This window comes from Silurus meridionalis, chromosome 15 (genome assembly GCF_014805685.1).
Source record: "Silurus meridionalis isolate SWU-2019-XX chromosome 15, ASM1480568v1, whole genome shotgun sequence".
NCBI lineage: Eukaryota > Metazoa > Chordata > Actinopteri > Siluriformes > Siluridae > Silurus > Silurus meridionalis.
This window is the reverse complement of record NC_060898.1, coordinates 5,532,775-5,550,768: the sequence shown is the minus strand read 5'-3', so window position 1 is coordinate 5,550,768 and position 17,994 is coordinate 5,532,775. Positions and strand designations below refer to the sequence as shown.

The following is a 17,994-nucleotide window of genomic DNA, read 5'->3' as shown; positions in this document are numbered from 1 at the left end:
AAATAAATGATATGACCGGCATAAAAACCGGTATTTTCTAAATATAATAATAAATGTGAATCCACTGTGTTGTTTTTTGTTCATTTTGCTAGCTTGGGATTTCAATTTAGCGGTAATGTATTATGTGTTACCGGCCGGAGCAGCCCTTTTAAGAAGGTAGTGGATGGAGGTAAGACATGTGACCAAGGCATCATGACATCCATCAAAAGTAAATCATAGACAGATGTGGCGGAGAGAATCCGGTAATTTTCCAAAATAAAACATTGTTCAGAATCAGATAATAAATCAAATGGAAATAATGTAAGTTATGTATTCTCTCTGCGGCCCGGCCCGGTTGGGGACCACTGACCTATGGCATCACACAGTGCTTCATGTGGTCTTTATTTGTTCTGTGATCCTTGAATCAGATTTCTTTTTCTCCATGTTGCAACCAGTCATCATTTTTTGTCAAATTGCTCACCCCAACATATGACAAATGCATTATATAATAAGCAATTTATGGAAATTTGAAAGGTGCACAAGTGATAAGCGAAAACTGTGTGTGTGTGTGTGTGTGTGTGTGTGTTTCTCACCCTGCGCAGATAGTTCCAGCGGTGACTCAAAGGTGACTGAATAAGGCCTCATCAGGTACTTCAGCTTTTGGAACAGCTGTTGGCAGACGATAAGCAGAGACACCAATTAATCCTGCCTCCCTCTCAACTGGTCCTTCTCACCTCCATTTCCTCCTCTGTATACAAAATAGCTAATTCTGCAAGAATAACATGTCCTTTACTGCCACAAGCATCCTATTCACTTGTCTAAAATGGCTGTCTGGGAGAGAAAGCTAAAGGCAACCTTCAAATGCACCAATTAACACTGTTTTACTCGGGCATGACTATGATAAGCCAAATCCGGGAATATCTGTCCAGTTTAGGATTTCCCAGTGTTCAGCATAAGTGTCCAGTGTTCAGCATAAGTGTTCAGCATAACCTGTCACTGTTGCCTAAATGACATGTTCTCTATAGTATCTAAGTTCTATTGCATTTTTATACAAACTAAATGACTATTATTATACTGTTACAATAACTATATGACAGGCAAAAAAAACAAAAGTCACTTGAAAAATTTTGATTGGATTTCGATTTGATTTAAAAAAATTATTATTAAAGACAGCTTTAGAAATGTTTGGCAGTGTATGGTAATCTTCATTAGCAGGTTCCTGTGGTGAAGACTCTGGGTTACTGAACGACAGGTTGGGGGTTTAGGCCCCAGTGTTGCCAAGCTGCCACTCTTAAGTCCTTGAGCAAGGCCCTTAACCCTCTGTGCTCTAGGGGCGCTGTATCATGGCTCACACACCCACCCACCCTTCCTTCCTTCCTAATTTCACACTGCTTCAAAATAAAGTGTGAAATTAAACTTTGTGTCTAGAAACTAAATGTCACTGTTATTCCGTATCATTCAGATTGTTACAATTTATGTATTAATCACCACCGTGGGACTATTAGCAATGTTCCCCATACAACCACTATCTTCTTTCAGGAATAAAGAAAGTGCAGCACAACCCACAAAATAAGCGATGTAATCACAAAAGCAGCATTACAGTTTTCCTTTAAGCACCAGATGCACCTCAAAATCAGTGTCAAGATGCACTGACGTATGTTCTAACGAGGGAGGTCAACACACCTCCTTTTAAACAACAAACAACATTAACAGAGTGCAGAAAAGTCATTTGGTCCCTTGGCTCTTGACACCACAGCCATTTCCAAGTCCTAAAATCTCTCAGGGATAAAACTTCTTACAACAAATAATAAATATTAACATATCGCCAAAATACTAGATGTCTCTAAACATAGCGATGTTTATTTTAGAATAGTGGACAATGCTTAATCTTTCATGAAGATACAGCCTGACACTTGAGCATCTGGATTATGCAACCAACAAGGGACAGACTGTCTGACAGACACAGACAGGCAGGTGGCAGAGACAAAATGAGACAAAGTGACAGACATATGGAGAGAGAGAAAGAGAATGACATTGAGGAGAGATGAGCATGGACATTTATTGCCACACCAGACCCCAGGGGCTATGAGTCATGACTTGGGATGAGATAATGGATTATCAAAGGAAGGCACACAGTGTATGATGAACTGTCATTGTGTTCATCTTTATTAAGTTTAAACATGCATACTGTAAGCTACATCAGAACAGGCACTGTTTAGCACTGTGAGTCTCAAGATGGATATTTTGGCAATGTGTTAGTGTGCAAGGTGTGGACTGTGTTTATTTCCTGCATTCCTACAACCTTGGGGAAGCAGTCTGACCGAGATATAAGTGATGTGCAATATTATAAAAGTGCACATAAACTGTGCGTGCGTAGCATACCAAGAAAAAGGCAAGCGCCTGTGACAAGTCTGTTCAGATGAATCTTCTACCTGGTTCAGACATTTCACGCTGGAATGATTTATTGATTGATTTTTTTCATTTTCATTTATTCCCAAATAAGCAAAACAACACAATCTAGAATGACTGACAGATGCACAGATTTTTTAAACCAATATTAACTGATTACCCCTAGAAGTCCTGCCTCCTTCATTTGACTGGCATGCTTTTAGTTGCTCAGTAGCTCCTAGGTTTATAACCATAATGACGGTATAAGACTGTAGAAAGAACATTACTTATCACACACTCCCGTGCTTATGTTAGTTCTCACTCTCCAGTGTTCTGTATTGTTGAAAGACTTATGATCACACTCTTGATGTCACCCAAATGAGAATGGGTTCCCCTTTTGAGTCTGGTTCCTCTCAAGGTTTCTTCCTCATAACATCTAAGGGAGTGTTTCCTTGCCACAGTCGCCATGGCTGCTCATCAGGGATAAATAAACACCATTCACCTTAACTGTTGATTTCTGTAAAGCTGCTTTGAGACAATGTCTGTTGTGAAAAGCGCTATAGCAATAAACTTGACTTGACTTGACTTTAACTTAAATTCCTACTTAAAAACTCCCTAATGCTGTACTTTCGAGGAAAAACGGGGAACGTAAAATGCTTTCAGTTAATTAAAATGAAAAATAAAATCTATTCAGGTTGTCAAAATTTGTTTATTTATTATGGATGCCCTAAAAAGAATCCAAAACTGAACCTTTTAGGTTGAAAAAAAGAAAAAGAAGTCGTTGAAACTATTCATGGAAAAGAAAGATTTGACAGAGCTACAAGGAAGTGTCAAACAGAATATTTTCTAAACAATTATTTTTCCAAGTAACGATAATCAGAAAAAAAAAAGTAAAAGAAAATTCCTTTTGCTCCCCTGTGCCTGTGCAAAGACATTTTCAAACAGTTCAAAAAGAGCAGCAAATCTATAGGGAACATGTCGGCCATTAGATATATTTCTACAAGGCATATCAGACAAGTGATTTGTAAAAAGACTGTGTGTTCATACTTCTTCGGAGTTGGCGGTTTAGTCATACCTTAATCCCAACTGTTTTTCTCGTGAAATGACACTTGTGATTGTGGGAGGGTGAAGCGATGCCACAGGATGGCTGAGCACCTCACTTCTGTGGAGCTTTAAGAGCTTTAAGAAGAGTGCTAACTGGCATAATCTTTGGACATTTAAAGTCGCAAACAACTTTAAATGGCTAGCATATTATCGACAAAGGCAAGAAAAATCCCATCATTGACATTCAAAGCACAGCGCCGATATGCACTGTTGAACAGCTATGACATTAATCCCAAGAGCTCAATCCTTACCATAGGCTTGGATATAATCCTTGCTGTTGATTGGCTAACTAGCGAAAGTTAGCAAGTTGATCTTATTACCTCAAATCAAATTTTGAGGTTTCTCTGGTCATCTTATTACCATATTCTCTGCATAAATAACCTGCCATTACCCCTTAACTGATTGAACTGACAAGAGCATGCCTACCTTTTCACCATTAGGATTCCCCAGTACATAGCATCCCATGACATGGATCAGGTTAGGCTCCGGGTTTACTTTACTCATAAATCTGCTTAGCCTTTTCCAAAACCTACACACAGACATACAAACAGGTGTGGGGGGAAAAAATCCTTGAGAACGAGCACTGCATACTTGGAGCAGACAAGCATTGATTTTACTCACTGGCTCATGTCCTCCTCTTTCTCCACCTTGGCAAATGTGGCCACTTTATTTTTCAGGAGATACAAATGCCCTGGTCCACCCTGAAATTATGAACAAATTCAGCAAAATACAAAAGACTCAAATACACACACATACCAAACAGTAATACGCTCTATTTGGAAAATAAGGTTACTGAAGGTGGTGTCATGCGACGCATTGACTGAGTCACTACTGCAGTTTTAGGGCAGCCATATTTGTTGTAAATTCACCTGACAAAAGATGAGCATACGCCAGATCTTGCATCCTCTCCTATAGGAAGTCAGTCTTTTCTCAATCTCCTCTACAGGACATAGGCAACAACAGGGATTAGTGCTAGAATATTCATTCGAGATCAATGTTAATCATTTAGTTTGTCATTAAAGGGATTTGTTACACCACCATACACCAAGACAAATTCTCAGAACAACAAACTACAGTTTATTGTTATCTTTCTATATTACTATTATCAATCTGCATCCCACGATTTTCATTTCAGGCATCATGCAAGCCAGTGCTGATGAATATAATGCCATTCCAATTCAAATATAATCAGAAAATCCAAAACAACAACAATAATAATAATAATATTAATAATAATAAAATAAAAAAAAACAGCCAGAAAAAACAGCACAAGAAATAACAAAAAGAACAAACAGATTCGACACAGCACATGTACACTGGCATCAACTGCACATGACTACCTACCTAAAATATCATCGAATGTAGCATGCTCATGATCCTAGATGCAAAAAATATTAATGTTGAGTGATTAATAAATGCAGAACAACAAACTAATAACAAAGAATGATTTCTATGAAACTGCACTGTGTGGTGCTACTTGACTTGAGAGGTTCCAATGTGTTTCATGCTATACTGCATACCAGAGGTGAGAACTAGTCTTTGTTTCATAACAAATATTTGTCTCAAATCTTGACACTTAAGTACTGAGTCAAGACTGCTGTAAAGACAGATGAGTCCTAAGTCAAGGCCAATGTAATGACAGCCAGTTTCCAGGACATGTCCCAAGAAAGGGCAAAGAAGTGTCTAGTCATGTCTCAAGTAAAGACCTAAATAAACGCAGGCAAAAACCCAAGTCATGTTACTTGTTACAATAGACAAGTCCCAAAAAGATTTTTAACTACATTCCCTCTCAAAAAAGTTTTTAGACTGATGATTTTCTTAGTCTGTGACTATAATACAGATCTATAATGAATTTATAGAGAGAAAGCACTTTCACAAAGAACAGGATAAGAGTGTCTGCCAAATAACAAAAGCAATATTAATGTTAATGTCCCAAGTAAATGTCGCAAGACCTAAATCAAGACAGGCAAGTCCCCAGGCAAAAAAAATAACAAAAAACACAAGGAACGAAAGCGTAAGTGGACAGACAAGTAAAATTAAGAAAATCTAAAAAGTCTCAATTAAAATCAATTTTAAAGTAAAACAGACAACTCTCATGTCATGTCCCAAGTAAAGAAAAACAAGTCAAAAACTACACTTTGAGCTGTTACCACGTAACCACTTTTTATAGCTTTCTTACATCAAAGATTGATAGTCATATTGGGTCACGAGTAACTTAAATCCAAGTCATGTGACTAAAGTCCACACCTCTGGATGATAACTTGCTAACTGTGCACAATTAGAATGTCATTCCTTTGTTTGTGATAGTGTAGAGCTTTATGCAGTGTGGACTTACGTAAAGGATGGGGATAATGGAGGGATCATTTCTGCGAATAATGTTGGGGACATACTCCGCCTTGGGAACTTTTGATGATATCAACTGCAAAAAAAATTTAATCAAAATATAAAATTATAAAAACATGTATAGGAAAGTTTTGTTGAAAGTGTTTTGGGTTGTTCAGTGGTGTGTTTTGTCTTCTCACACTCGACTTCTCTTGCTTTGTGTTTTTAATGGCTACTTTCCGGTGTGTCACATGTCTACAATGCTGCGGGTCAAATACATAAAAAGATGTGATCTTTCAATAAAGTTGGAGTGATAATTTTTTTTACAGCATGTAAAATCTCAAATTTTCTCATACAATATCAATTCTAGAGGCTTCAATAAATATCTGTTTGGAAGTAAATTTATTTTGATAAAAATACTCCATCTATGACGAGGAGTTATCAGTTCTCAGAATGAAATTGGAAAGCATTCAGCCTATGCTGAGGTTTTGGAGACATGGCTTTGAAGGGAACAGTAAAAAAAAATCCACCAAATTATATAAATATAGTATAAACTATTTAACTATATAACAATATAACTATAGTAACTATACTTTATACTTTTTAGATTTATTTACCTCATCTATACTTTAGACTTTTTTACTTTATATTTATTTACTTTTTTTTTTTTTTTTTATCTTTTAATAATATAAATTTTTAAATCTTTTATTAAAATATATTTATTATTTCTTTTTTTACATGTTTAATGTTGGACAGTCGTAAAAAAGCATTTCACTGCATGTCCTACTCTGTATGAATGTGTATGTGAAAATAAAATTTGAATTTGAGTATACTAAAAAACAAATGATATTTATAAAAATATATTAAGATAGTGATGTGTGATCGACCCGCTTTTGACATTGTCGTTTATTGCTATGCTGCCTCAAATAGGTCAAGCTGCCGAAGTCGAGCAGGCTACGTGACACATTTCCACTTTGTTTCAACCGTCCTGAGCAAGCTGTAAACATGTCCTCAGACTAAACTGCATTTTAAATCATTTTTATTGGAGATGGCAGCGTGCAAGATATAGTGGCCTCTTCAAAAGCCTGATTTATAGCCTTATAAAACCTGAAACGGATGCCAAAATATTATATGCACGCAAATTGCAAAAAAACTATACTATACTGCTGCCAGGTCTCCTTCTGTTTTACGATGAACAAACAACACACAAATGCAAGACATTTTGAAAGCATTGTATTATAGCACAGTGACCCAAACTGGTAGTATTTGTGGGGATTATGCCATTATTAGTGGTAGACAGTCACAAAGTAAATGTAATTAGTGATTGCACTTAAAAAGATTTTTCACGCATCTGTACTTTTCTGAAATATTTTCATTTGGGGAAACTTTAACTTCACTACATTTCAAAGTCAAATATCGTACTTTTTACTTAAATACATTTTGTGAAATCAGTCGTTCCTTTTTATTTAGGAGTGGATAAATAAAAGGGTCAAACACACAGGAATCCACCAATCAGGGTCGAGCGCACACTCTGTTTTGAACTTGTTTTGATTGCGACTTGGTGGTATCCACTGATCACCAACATACAGCTGATTTAGCAAAGAGTCTTGTGACAAAAATGATAATAGGAACATTATAGCCATAATAAATCATAGTACTTTGGATACATATGTACAAATACATTTGTACTTTTACTCAAGTGAAAGTTTAAAGGAAGCAATTTTACTTTGAATGGAGTCATATTTTACAGAGTGTATCTATACTTTTATTTAAGTACATGGTTTATGTACTTCGTCCACCACTGGCCATTATGCCTCCCATCATCCATTTCACCTCCCTGAACTATGCCATGTAATTGTTTGGACACATGTTCTGCTAATTAAAACTTTATATAGACTCTCCTTTCTTTGCACACTTTGTCTTTTGTTTGTCTTACCATGCTTGTCCTTTTGGCTCTTAATCTGCTTCTTTGTATGCAGTCATAATAAAATATATGCACATGCATCTGACTTCCTACTTTATTATATGGCAGTATTGTGTAAGCACAACATACATTAACAATCATGTTACACAAGAATGTATATACTGTGATTATTATGTTGTAAACATTGAACCATTGCTTTATTGTGGCAAGACGTACATGAACAAGATGACAAAAAAAAATAGCGCTCATTTCACGTCTAATCCATTAAGTTATAAATCACTGAGTTCTAATACAATCATAACATACAGCCCCGCTGAAGCTTCCTGATCGATGTATCGCGAAAAAGCTGGCTTACCATGACTTTAGGAGGGATAAAATCATCGCTTTCACAGGCCAGTCTCTCCATCTCTTTCTCCTCCTCCCAGCCCGTGTCATTACAGCCTCCCTCATCTTGCGCAGCAGACGACACCTGCAGATCTCCACCTACAGCACAACATGACGTGGCAGAGCACAGCACACAAGACTCGGTTTAGATCCAGACAAAGACACAAAGTGGCTGCAAAGTAAATACTGCATAGATCGCATGACATAGAGATGGCAAACAAAAGCACACAGAAAAACGAACAAACAATGACATGGAAAGCTGCTCATTTCTTCTGAGCACACAATACCTGGCAGCAAAGCAAGAAGAGACGAAAGAGAAACACTCAGATAATAACAATCAGACAACCAGACAGCATCCTCTTCCTATAGATACAAATTCTACATGAAGCATAGGTGGCACAAAGAGACCAAATAATAACATAGTATATCACATGCCACACACACACACACACACACACACGCACACACACACACACACACACACACACACACACACACAGTCTTAGACACTTCAGCTGAGACAGATACTCACAGAGAGAGAGAGAGTGAGGAACACAAAATTTGGAGACAGAACCCCACTCAGAAGAAGACAAACAGACAAGGTCAGAATCAGCAGCAGAAAAGCACAGCACTCTGCGGGCACGAGTGTGTGTGTGTGTGTGATATAAGCAGCTTGTTATGGCAGCTACAAGTGGCTATACTTTTTCAAACAAAGCTTGAGCAAAGCTCAAATATAACAATTGTCTAATCTTTCATAAGATCAATGGTAGATCATTAATAGAGATGTGCATGGGACCATGCACGAAACCGTACCATACTCTAAAATGGTTCTTAATGATTTCCAAAAGAATGCATAGAAATTTCTATTTAATATTGCATGGCTACATTAAGGTGTGCACAACGGCACAATTTGAAAGATAATAAAATGCATAATAATAAGGCGTGCTGTATCAAGTGCTATTTAAGAAGTTGCTATTTAATTTTACATAAAAAAGACTACTTATTAAATCTGTATTTTCTATCCCCCGATGTGTTTGGATTTCAAGGTAAGATCTTGTGCTATAAGGTAGTGATGCAGGTGACTTTTCTTCTCAAGGAACTTTTGGCCAACCCAACTGGCATCAACTACACAAATTGGGAACAAAAAAAATATTTATGCATCTGCATACCCCAGCTGTATGTATAAAATTCCTAATGCATAAATATTGACAGAACATTTGTACCTTAATCACCAAATCTGGATATAGTCTTCAGTATACCAAACTCAGTGCTCGAATTTGTACACCATGGAGGTGTGAGTCGATACACAACACAAACAGGCAAAGTCTTATTTTTAAGCTATTAATTATTTCACATCAGCTAATTTGCTCCCAAAAACTTCCCTTTTGATATCTTGCCCCTGTCTACATTGAAGTAAAAAAATAAACCCGTGCTTGCATTTTTGTTGTTGTGTTGCACAGATTTCCAGTCCCTATTGCACACAACTACTCATCAGTTTGACTCCCACTGATGCAACAGGAGTCCAAGAGGGCACAATTAGCTCTATTGTTAAGGTAGAAGACATGGCATTTCTCCTTAAGAGCTAGCCAATTATTACATTTGAGCTCTTTTACATACAGTGGTTTAGGGGAGGGTGAGGAAAGAGCAATGCTTTACTTCCGACAAACCTGCTCAAAGCACTTTTATATGTCGCTTTGGATAAGAACGCCTGCTAAATGCCGTAAATGTGAATGTACTGACCTGATGCCTTCCTAATTAGTTGAAACCTGGTTTCTACAGCTGTTTCTTCTTAGAAACACTAACTTTTCCATCCTTTTGTTGCCCTGTCGCCACTTTTTTTTGCGTCTTGTTGCAGCCATCAAATTCAAAACTACCTTTTTTAAATAAAATTCGGGTTTATGAAATTTTCAAATCATTACATTTTACTTACACTTTACCCATTGTCCCAATTTTTTTTCGGAATCGGTGTTGTATGAGTGTATGCATCCTATTGTGTTGTTCTGTATGTGTGTGTAATCACGGCAGTGTGCAGGGGTTGGGTAATGAGTTGACTCACTGTCTTTTGAGTCGGGTAGCGAGTCTTGCTTGACCGGGGTCGGGTCGCTCCAGGAGCGGTTGAAGCTCTTCGCCCTGCGCTCTGCAAAGGCTAGTGGAGGTGGAGAGATGATCACACACACTCTCTCCCTCAGTCACACACTCCTCTCACACTGTGTCTGCTTAATATGTGTCACACATGACGTCGAGATTTCTGGACTGAACCACATGCTTCACGGCTCCACAAACACACACACACACACACACACACACACACACACACACACACACACACACACACACTTCACACCTTCTGTCAATCACTACCTAGATTAACACAGATTTTCCTGCCGTTCCTTCCTATCCTGCTCTAACAAACCCCCACCGCACAGTGAAAGACCAACAGCTAGTTCTAGTTAATTATCTTATCGATTACCAGAAAGAACAGGACCACCTCTAATGCTCATATCTACTCATGCACACTGAAACACACTCACAATACAACCCACAATGCACATCACACTTTTGCAAACACAAACACCATGCCTGTACGAACCAAAACACAAATCAGTGACACAAATGAACAATGCACAAATGAAGTCAATCATGCAATCAATAAGACACATTTGTACACATGCACAGTGACTCACTCTGGGCTTTCATTCTTCTGCTGCCCACCATTCGAAGGTGCTTCCGGAAATTTCTGCACACATATTCGTTTAAAGGGAAAGAGACAGACGGAAAAATGGGGGGAAAAAAAAAAATCAGATTATTGGATCAAAACATTGAACAGATGAACAGAGACATGGTGGATTGTCTGCTCTCTGAACATACTTAAGAGCACATGCTGCTCATATTGTACATCCTGCACAACAAAACAATGTGAAAAGTTAATATTTTCTTTACATGCATTGATAAATTAGTAAGAAACAACTCTGTATGGCTGAAATTACTATAGGAATTCATCAATACCATCATTGTAGATTTTGGTTCAAGTCAAGTCAAATCAAGTCAAGTAGGCTTTTGTTGTCATTTCAACCATATACAGTGCAGTACACAGTGAAATGAAACAACATTCCCCAGGACCAAGGTGCAAAAATTAACAAAATTTGGAACATGGAAATACAAAAAACTTAAAGCTAACTCAAGTGGTATCTTAGTGTTTAAGATGAAGTGTTAGTGATCTGAGGGTTGGAGGTTCAAGCCCCGGTATTGGAAGGTTCTTCCCACATTTTTCATGAGCTGAACTCAAAGACCTAAGACTTTTTCTATGTACACAAAAGGCCTATTTCTCTCAAATATTATTCACAAATCTGTCTAAATCTGTGTTAGTGAGCGCTTCTCCTTTGCCGAGACAGGTGTGGCATATTAAGATGCTGATTAGACAGACTGATTACTGAACAGGTGTGCCTTAGGCTGGCCACAATAAAAGGCCACTCTAAAATGTGCAGTTTTATCACACAGCACAATACCACAGATGTCGCAAGTTTTGAGGGAGCGTGCGATTAGCATGCTGACTGCAGGAATGTCCACCAGAGCTGTTGCTCTTGAATTGAATGTTTATTTCTCTACCATAAGCGAAAGGCATTTCAGAGAATTTGGCAGTACATCCAATCGGCCTCACAAACGCAGACCACGTGTAACCACACCAGCCCAGGACCTCCACATCCAGCATATTCACCTCCAAGATTGTCTGAGACCAGCCACCCAGACAGCTGCTGCAACAATCGGTTTGCATAACCAAAGAATTTCTGCTCAAACTGTCAGAAGACATCTCAGAAAAGCTCATCTGCATGCTCATCGTCCTTATCGGTGTCTCGACCTGACTGCAGTTCGTCGTCATAACCGACTAGAGTGGGTAAATGCTCACATTCTAAGGCGTCTGGCACTTTGGAGAGGTGTTCATTTCACAGATGAATCCCGGTTTTTACTGTACAGGGCAAAAGACATGAGGCAAATTGTAGTCACACCAGATACTGACTGGTTTTCGGACCCTCCCTAATTAAATAAAACTGAACATTTTAGAGTGGTCTTTTATCGTGGCCAGCCTAAGACACACCTGTGCAATAATCATGCTGTCTAATCAGCATCTTGATCTGCCACACCTGTGAGGTGGATGGATTATCTCAGCAAAGGAGAAGTGCTCACTACCACAGATTCAGACAGATTTGTGAACAATATTTAAGAGAAATAGGCCTTTTGTATACATAAAAAAAGTCTTAGATCTTTGAGTACAGCTCATGACAAATGGGGGCTAAAAGAAAAGTGTCGCATTTATAATTTTGTTACGTATAGTTTGTCTAAACCATGTTTCATTATGCTCATGCTTTACCCAGGGTGAGCATACTTATTTAAATACAGTGCCTATGAAAAGTTCAGAGTCCAATTATCCTAATAGAAGAATTTGTGTGAAACAGAGAAGAGGAGAGAAGATCACACATACAGTCAAACATGAATGAGATAGCTTAATGGTTTGTTGTTAGTTTAGAGCAAGGAAGTTGGGAGACTTATTCATGGTGAGAGGAATGCTAAACCAATATGGTAATAAAAATCCATAATAAAAAAATCCATGCAATTCCATCTGGGCTGCAACAAATTGGAACCAACTTCACCATCAAACAAAACAATGAGCCGAAGCATACATCCAATCTCTGTAAGCTTTATTTAAAGGGCAAAAAGTTGGCGTAGATTTACTGCATTTAAATCCTACAGTATTGAACTGCTCTGGGTTGAACTGGATTACAAGGTCAGAAAGAAATCTCCAAATAGCAGAAAACACCTTTGGCAAGTTGTACAAGATTCATGGTAAAGTATTTCAGCTGAATGTTTGGTAAAACTACCTGACTGAATTACAAATGCTGGAGTATTCATTTGATAGAGACTTGGAATGTTTTTTATGCCTTTCATGAGTCTAACACTTACCGGATTCACATCATTCACACAGACAGTCCTATTCTTCGCATTTTCCTTCACTCTGAGCACATTTACATGCACACATGGGCGACATATTGAGCGTCTTCTCATACTCCCCTCATTTATTGTGCAAATATTTATCATTTCGGCCCGGTTTCATTTGCCCTGCTGCCTACATAGGTATCACCCAACTCTCATTGCTATTATTACAATACACAAACAGCCACACAAGTGGAGAAGAGGGCGAGGAAATAATGCTATAGTTCGGTGCGATCGTCAAAACATAATTACAAAGTAGTGACTTGGGAATAATTGGTAGGGCAGTAATGTGATAGGAATGCAAGTATGATGTGATACGAGTTTAGAGAATGAGAACACTGTGATCCCATTTGTTTTGCCCCTCTCACCCATATACATCAAAGACGTGATTGAACGTTATCACTTAGCTTAATAAGGGGATAAAAGAAAGATGAGAGAGAAGGACAGAAAGATGAGAATTTTTGGAGAGGATTTTTTTAAAACCTTATCAGTTTGTGGGAGTTTCCTGCACCTCCTGGGTCATTTTTATTTCTGTATATTTTTCTTTCCTTCCCCTGTCCCCCATATTTTCTTTGTGTGTATGTGTGTGTTTGTGTCTGTGGAGGGTTTCAAATGGAATGCGTGAGTCTCTGCTTGCTACTCAATTCTTTTCCTTGGCTCAGAAGCTTGTCTATGTCACATCATTTTTTCTCCTGAAGCAGCTGAGCATTGTGGGATACGTTACAATCTTAGCTATTTTTTCATACAATTCATTTGTGATTCAACAGGTTGAAATAATGCCATATAGGGACAGTGTCTGAGAAAGATATTTTAAGGAAGATAGATAGAAAGATAGACAATCAGACAGACAGACAGACAGACTGGCAGGCAGACAGACAGACAGACAGACAGACAGACAGACATGCATTTAAATAGCACAAATCTCCATTAGGTTATTAAAATACGGATGGGGATTAAATGTGAAATGGGATAGATAGATAGATAGATAGATAGATAGATAGATAGATAGATAGATAGATAGATAGATAGATAGATAGATAGATAGATAGATAGATAGATAGATAGATAGATAGATAGATACAGTAGTTAAATCTATCTGAATAAAGAGAATAGAATAGAATTGCACTAAAATTAATTTGCAAAGGTTCGGCTCAAAGGTTCATTCATGTGCAGTGTTTAATTCTGTAAACATCAAGGAATCATTTCTGCATCATGTTATCAATCCAAACAATCTATAGCAGAAAAAATGAGGACTAGGAAAATAAAGTTATGTTATAAAATCAAAAGCCAGAACTCGTGGGGTTACGTTCTAAGACCCCCCCATGATTTCCAAAAATTTTGGATTTTGGACGCACCCCTGCAGCCCCTATGGTAACTTAGTGAATTCATCTAGACATTATGTTACTTTAATACAGTAATGTGTTTTTAAAAGTTTTATGAAATTTGTTAGTGAAAACAGTTTAAAATGTCATTCCTAACGTTCCTGAACATTCAGTCCCACTGCGGATTCCCGCGAATTTTACGATAATACGCAACTTGCTACTATGAGGACAACAAGTTAGGTTCCAAATGAGAACCCGCAAATTTTCCGAGCCGTGAGTTCCGAACCGCGAATGATCAGGGGTTAAGGCAATCTCACTGCAATTATTATGGTATAAACACGACACAAGAAACCAAAATCTTTGCCATGCATTTTTTTACATGACTTAATATGTTGTGCGAATGACATCTTAGCACATGGCCTCTAAATAATTATTTGGCAGGAATGCATGAAAGCGCCTGTTCGCATAATTCCCATTTTTTTCTCAATAGACAAGATGGATAGGACTCGATGGACAAGTAAGCTGTACTCAGTGGTTAATTAAAATCTTCGTGAATGACCTGTATATTAACCTTGTGATCTGTAGTGCAGCCACTTTTTAAATTCTAATAAACTTTTATGCTGACTTTTTTTTATAGAAAAAGGTTTCTTAGAATTAATTTTCTGATTAAGCACAGGATTTAAAGATATGATGCTTAAATTAGATTTTTAAAATCTTTCAACAAACATCTTACAGTCTTCAGTACAGTCTGCCTGTACAATTGCTCTGGAAATGTCAAACAGTCAGCAAGCTGCAGTCATGAGGAGAATTGAAAGGTTACTGGGGGAGTTACTGGGAGATGCTAGCATTTCAACAGGCAAAAATGAAGTTAGCTGTTACTCACGATATCCTGCGGAACAGCCGAGAAAGTCGCAGAGGAAACACAGAGAGAAGAGAAAGAGTAAAAAGTCACTTTACAACTCGGATGACGTGTGTTTCTGTGATGTGTGTGTTGTGTGGAGGTGTTGTGTGTGTGCACTTTGCTCACTGAGTACTAGTCAACTACCCGAATCACTGAGACTGTGTGAGTGTGAGCGTGAATGTCAAAAAAAGTAAAGTGAGTGTGTTTTGCTGGAGAACCTGCAGGACCATCTGTCCCCGAGGTCACAGCACATTGTGACTTAATATTGTGTGTGTGTGTGTGTGTGTGTGTGTGTGTGATGCCAGTGGGTTGCTCACGCCTGCATGGTTGTTGTAGCAGTCTGGAAGCTGAACATGTTCTCTTTGGGGTACCACTGACCGTCCTCTGTTGGAGAGAAATGTAAAGTTAGCTGTAGGGTTTCTGAGCACTTTATTGAACTCCTAGCTGATTTACATAAATGACAAGGCATTTGAGTAATCGTAGTTTGGGGAAGCTCAAATATGAGCCAAACATATACGTAGTTTTCCCCATAGCTAAAAAATAAAATCCGTTTTACATTTGTAATCCAATCCAAGAGAGATTCGTACCAATAACAGAAAGCTAATTGACTGCTGCATGTTGGCCTCATTTGTAATCATAATACAGCGAATTATATTTGGACTAGCAAAATTAAGAACTACAACAACAACAAAAACATTTTAAAGTGTTATTGGAACATTTAAAATGAGCAGGTAGTGTTACATGGACATCAGGAAATGACAACCTGTTTTAAATTATTTAAGACCTGAAACCTTTTTATTAATTAAAATTTTTACTTTCGACTTTTTAAGACCCTGCGGAAAACCTGTATACAAGCACAAAAATATTCTGAATAGGTATTGCTGTGATTGACAGGAAAGGAGATAGCAACCCTGCCACCCTAAGCACACTGCTAATTTAGCTCCCTTGGACCTCTGCCACGGATGACTGCAGCATGGTTATGATAAAATGTTTTAAAAATCGTTGTTTCTGATCACACAGACCATTTCTCAGTTAACAAAAACAAATTTATAACACTTTTATTTAAGTTAATGATCCAATTTTTACGTTGTAACTTTCTCTTATGGTGTGCAGTATAGCAGTGGTCCCCAACCTTTTTTGCACCACGGACCGGATTAATGTCAGACAATATTTTCATGGACTGGCCTTTAAAACTGGTATTTTCTAAATATAATAATAATCATGACTTCACTGTGTTGTTGTTTGTTCATTTTGCTAGCTTGGGGGGTTTGAATTTAGCGGTAATGTATTATGTGTTAGTGGCGGAGCAGCCCTTTTAAGAAGGTAGCGGATGGAGGTAAGACATGTGACCGAGGCATCATGACATCCATCAAGAGTGAGTCATAGACAGATGTAGCGGAAAGAATCCGGTAATTTTTCTAAATAAAACATCATTCAGAATCAGATAATAAATAAAATGGAAATAATGTAAGTTATGTATTCTTTCTGTGCGGCCCGCTACCAATTGACCCATGGACCAGTGCTGGTCCGCGGCACGGGGGTTGGGTACCACTGCAGTATAGTATTAAAGGCTCTTTAATATATGGATGCATTTAAACACACCTATTTTTTTACCCAATGAAGATTCTAATCAATCTGTGGGGGGGTTGATGGCTTTATCATGCATCCTCCGAAGCATAATTCAGCCGTTCAAGTGTTGCTGAACACAATAAAAACCACACAGTTTCACTGCACAGAGGACAGAGGGCAAGAGAGGTTTACAGAGACACAGAGAGAAAGGCAAAAAGAAAATACAGACCACGGCACATCCAACAAAAATGCCATTTTCGATCGCCTGTCTTTCTCTCTCTCTCCGTTCTCTTTTCCCGTCTCACCTCTATCTATAAAAGTCACCCGGTCCACACTGCTCATGCGCTCTAGTGGGCGGCGCTGCTTGCCTGGATCTTGCACGCTGTTCTCCAGCTCTAGTGAGCCGTGGCTGCGTGACGGCGCTCCCGGGCATAAGTCGCATGCTAGGCCACAGTCTTTGCCCTCACCCCAGCCTCGGATGTTGTGGGCACTCACGGAGCTCTGTAAGGGCTGAGAGAGGTGGTGGTGATGGTGGTGGTGGTGTTGGTGCTGCGATGAACCTGCTCCTGCACTCCCTGAAGCTTCGCCTGCAGGTTGCTGCAAACTCGGCCCAGTGGTGCTTTGGTGATGGTTGGCATGATGATGGTGGTGATGCTGGATGGGAGAGGAGGTGGATGCCTGGGCGAGGGCTGAGGAAGTGGTTGAAGGTTCCCGTGTCTCCCTCAGCACATCCAGCTCCAAGCTCTCTTTGCTGGTACGGCTGCCAGCCAGCATGGTGCTCTCACCGCTAATGGTGTACACTCGGGATGGCTGCAGCGAGCACTCCACGCACTTCTGCTGCTCCTCCTCAACCGAGAAGCTGCGCTCTAGCGACAGGCGGCTCTTAGACGTGGCAGTGGGGCAGATGAAGGCTGCAGCAGGTGCAGGGAACGGTCGACCAGACTGGGGTCAGTGCTGTTGGAGTCCTGAAGAGAGAGGCTGTGCTGGTGGTTGTTGTTCTGGGTACACACACTATCCGGTGAGTCTGAGTCGTGGCCAATAAGGGTGTCGGACAGTAAGTGATCTTAATTGACATACACAAACCAAGAACAGAAAGAACCAGAGAAAAAGGACAA

At 38.9% G+C, this 17,994-nt stretch overlaps 1 protein-coding gene across 1 annotated transcript in view; it reads right to left on the bottom strand.

The window, feature by feature from the left end:
* The window catches only part of nsmfa (NMDA receptor synaptonuclear signaling and neuronal migration factor a), a 35,763-nt gene that overhangs the window by 5,013 nt on the left and 12,756 nt on the right, over nucleotides 1–17,994 (bottom strand). Inside the window, 13 exon segments of the mRNA XM_046868010.1 lie at nucleotides 573–648; nucleotides 3,898–4,000; nucleotides 4,093–4,172; nucleotides 4,341–4,411; nucleotides 4,816–4,849; nucleotides 5,807–5,890; nucleotides 8,073–8,200; nucleotides 10,158–10,247; nucleotides 10,786–10,838; nucleotides 15,293–15,298; nucleotides 15,628–15,694; nucleotides 17,185–17,778; nucleotides 17,781–17,942. Of these exon segments, the coding sequence (XP_046723966.1) occupies nucleotides 573–648; nucleotides 3,898–4,000; nucleotides 4,093–4,172; nucleotides 4,341–4,411; nucleotides 4,816–4,849; nucleotides 5,807–5,890; nucleotides 8,073–8,200; nucleotides 10,158–10,247; nucleotides 10,786–10,838; nucleotides 15,293–15,298; nucleotides 15,628–15,694; nucleotides 17,185–17,778; nucleotides 17,781–17,942 (1,548 nt within the window).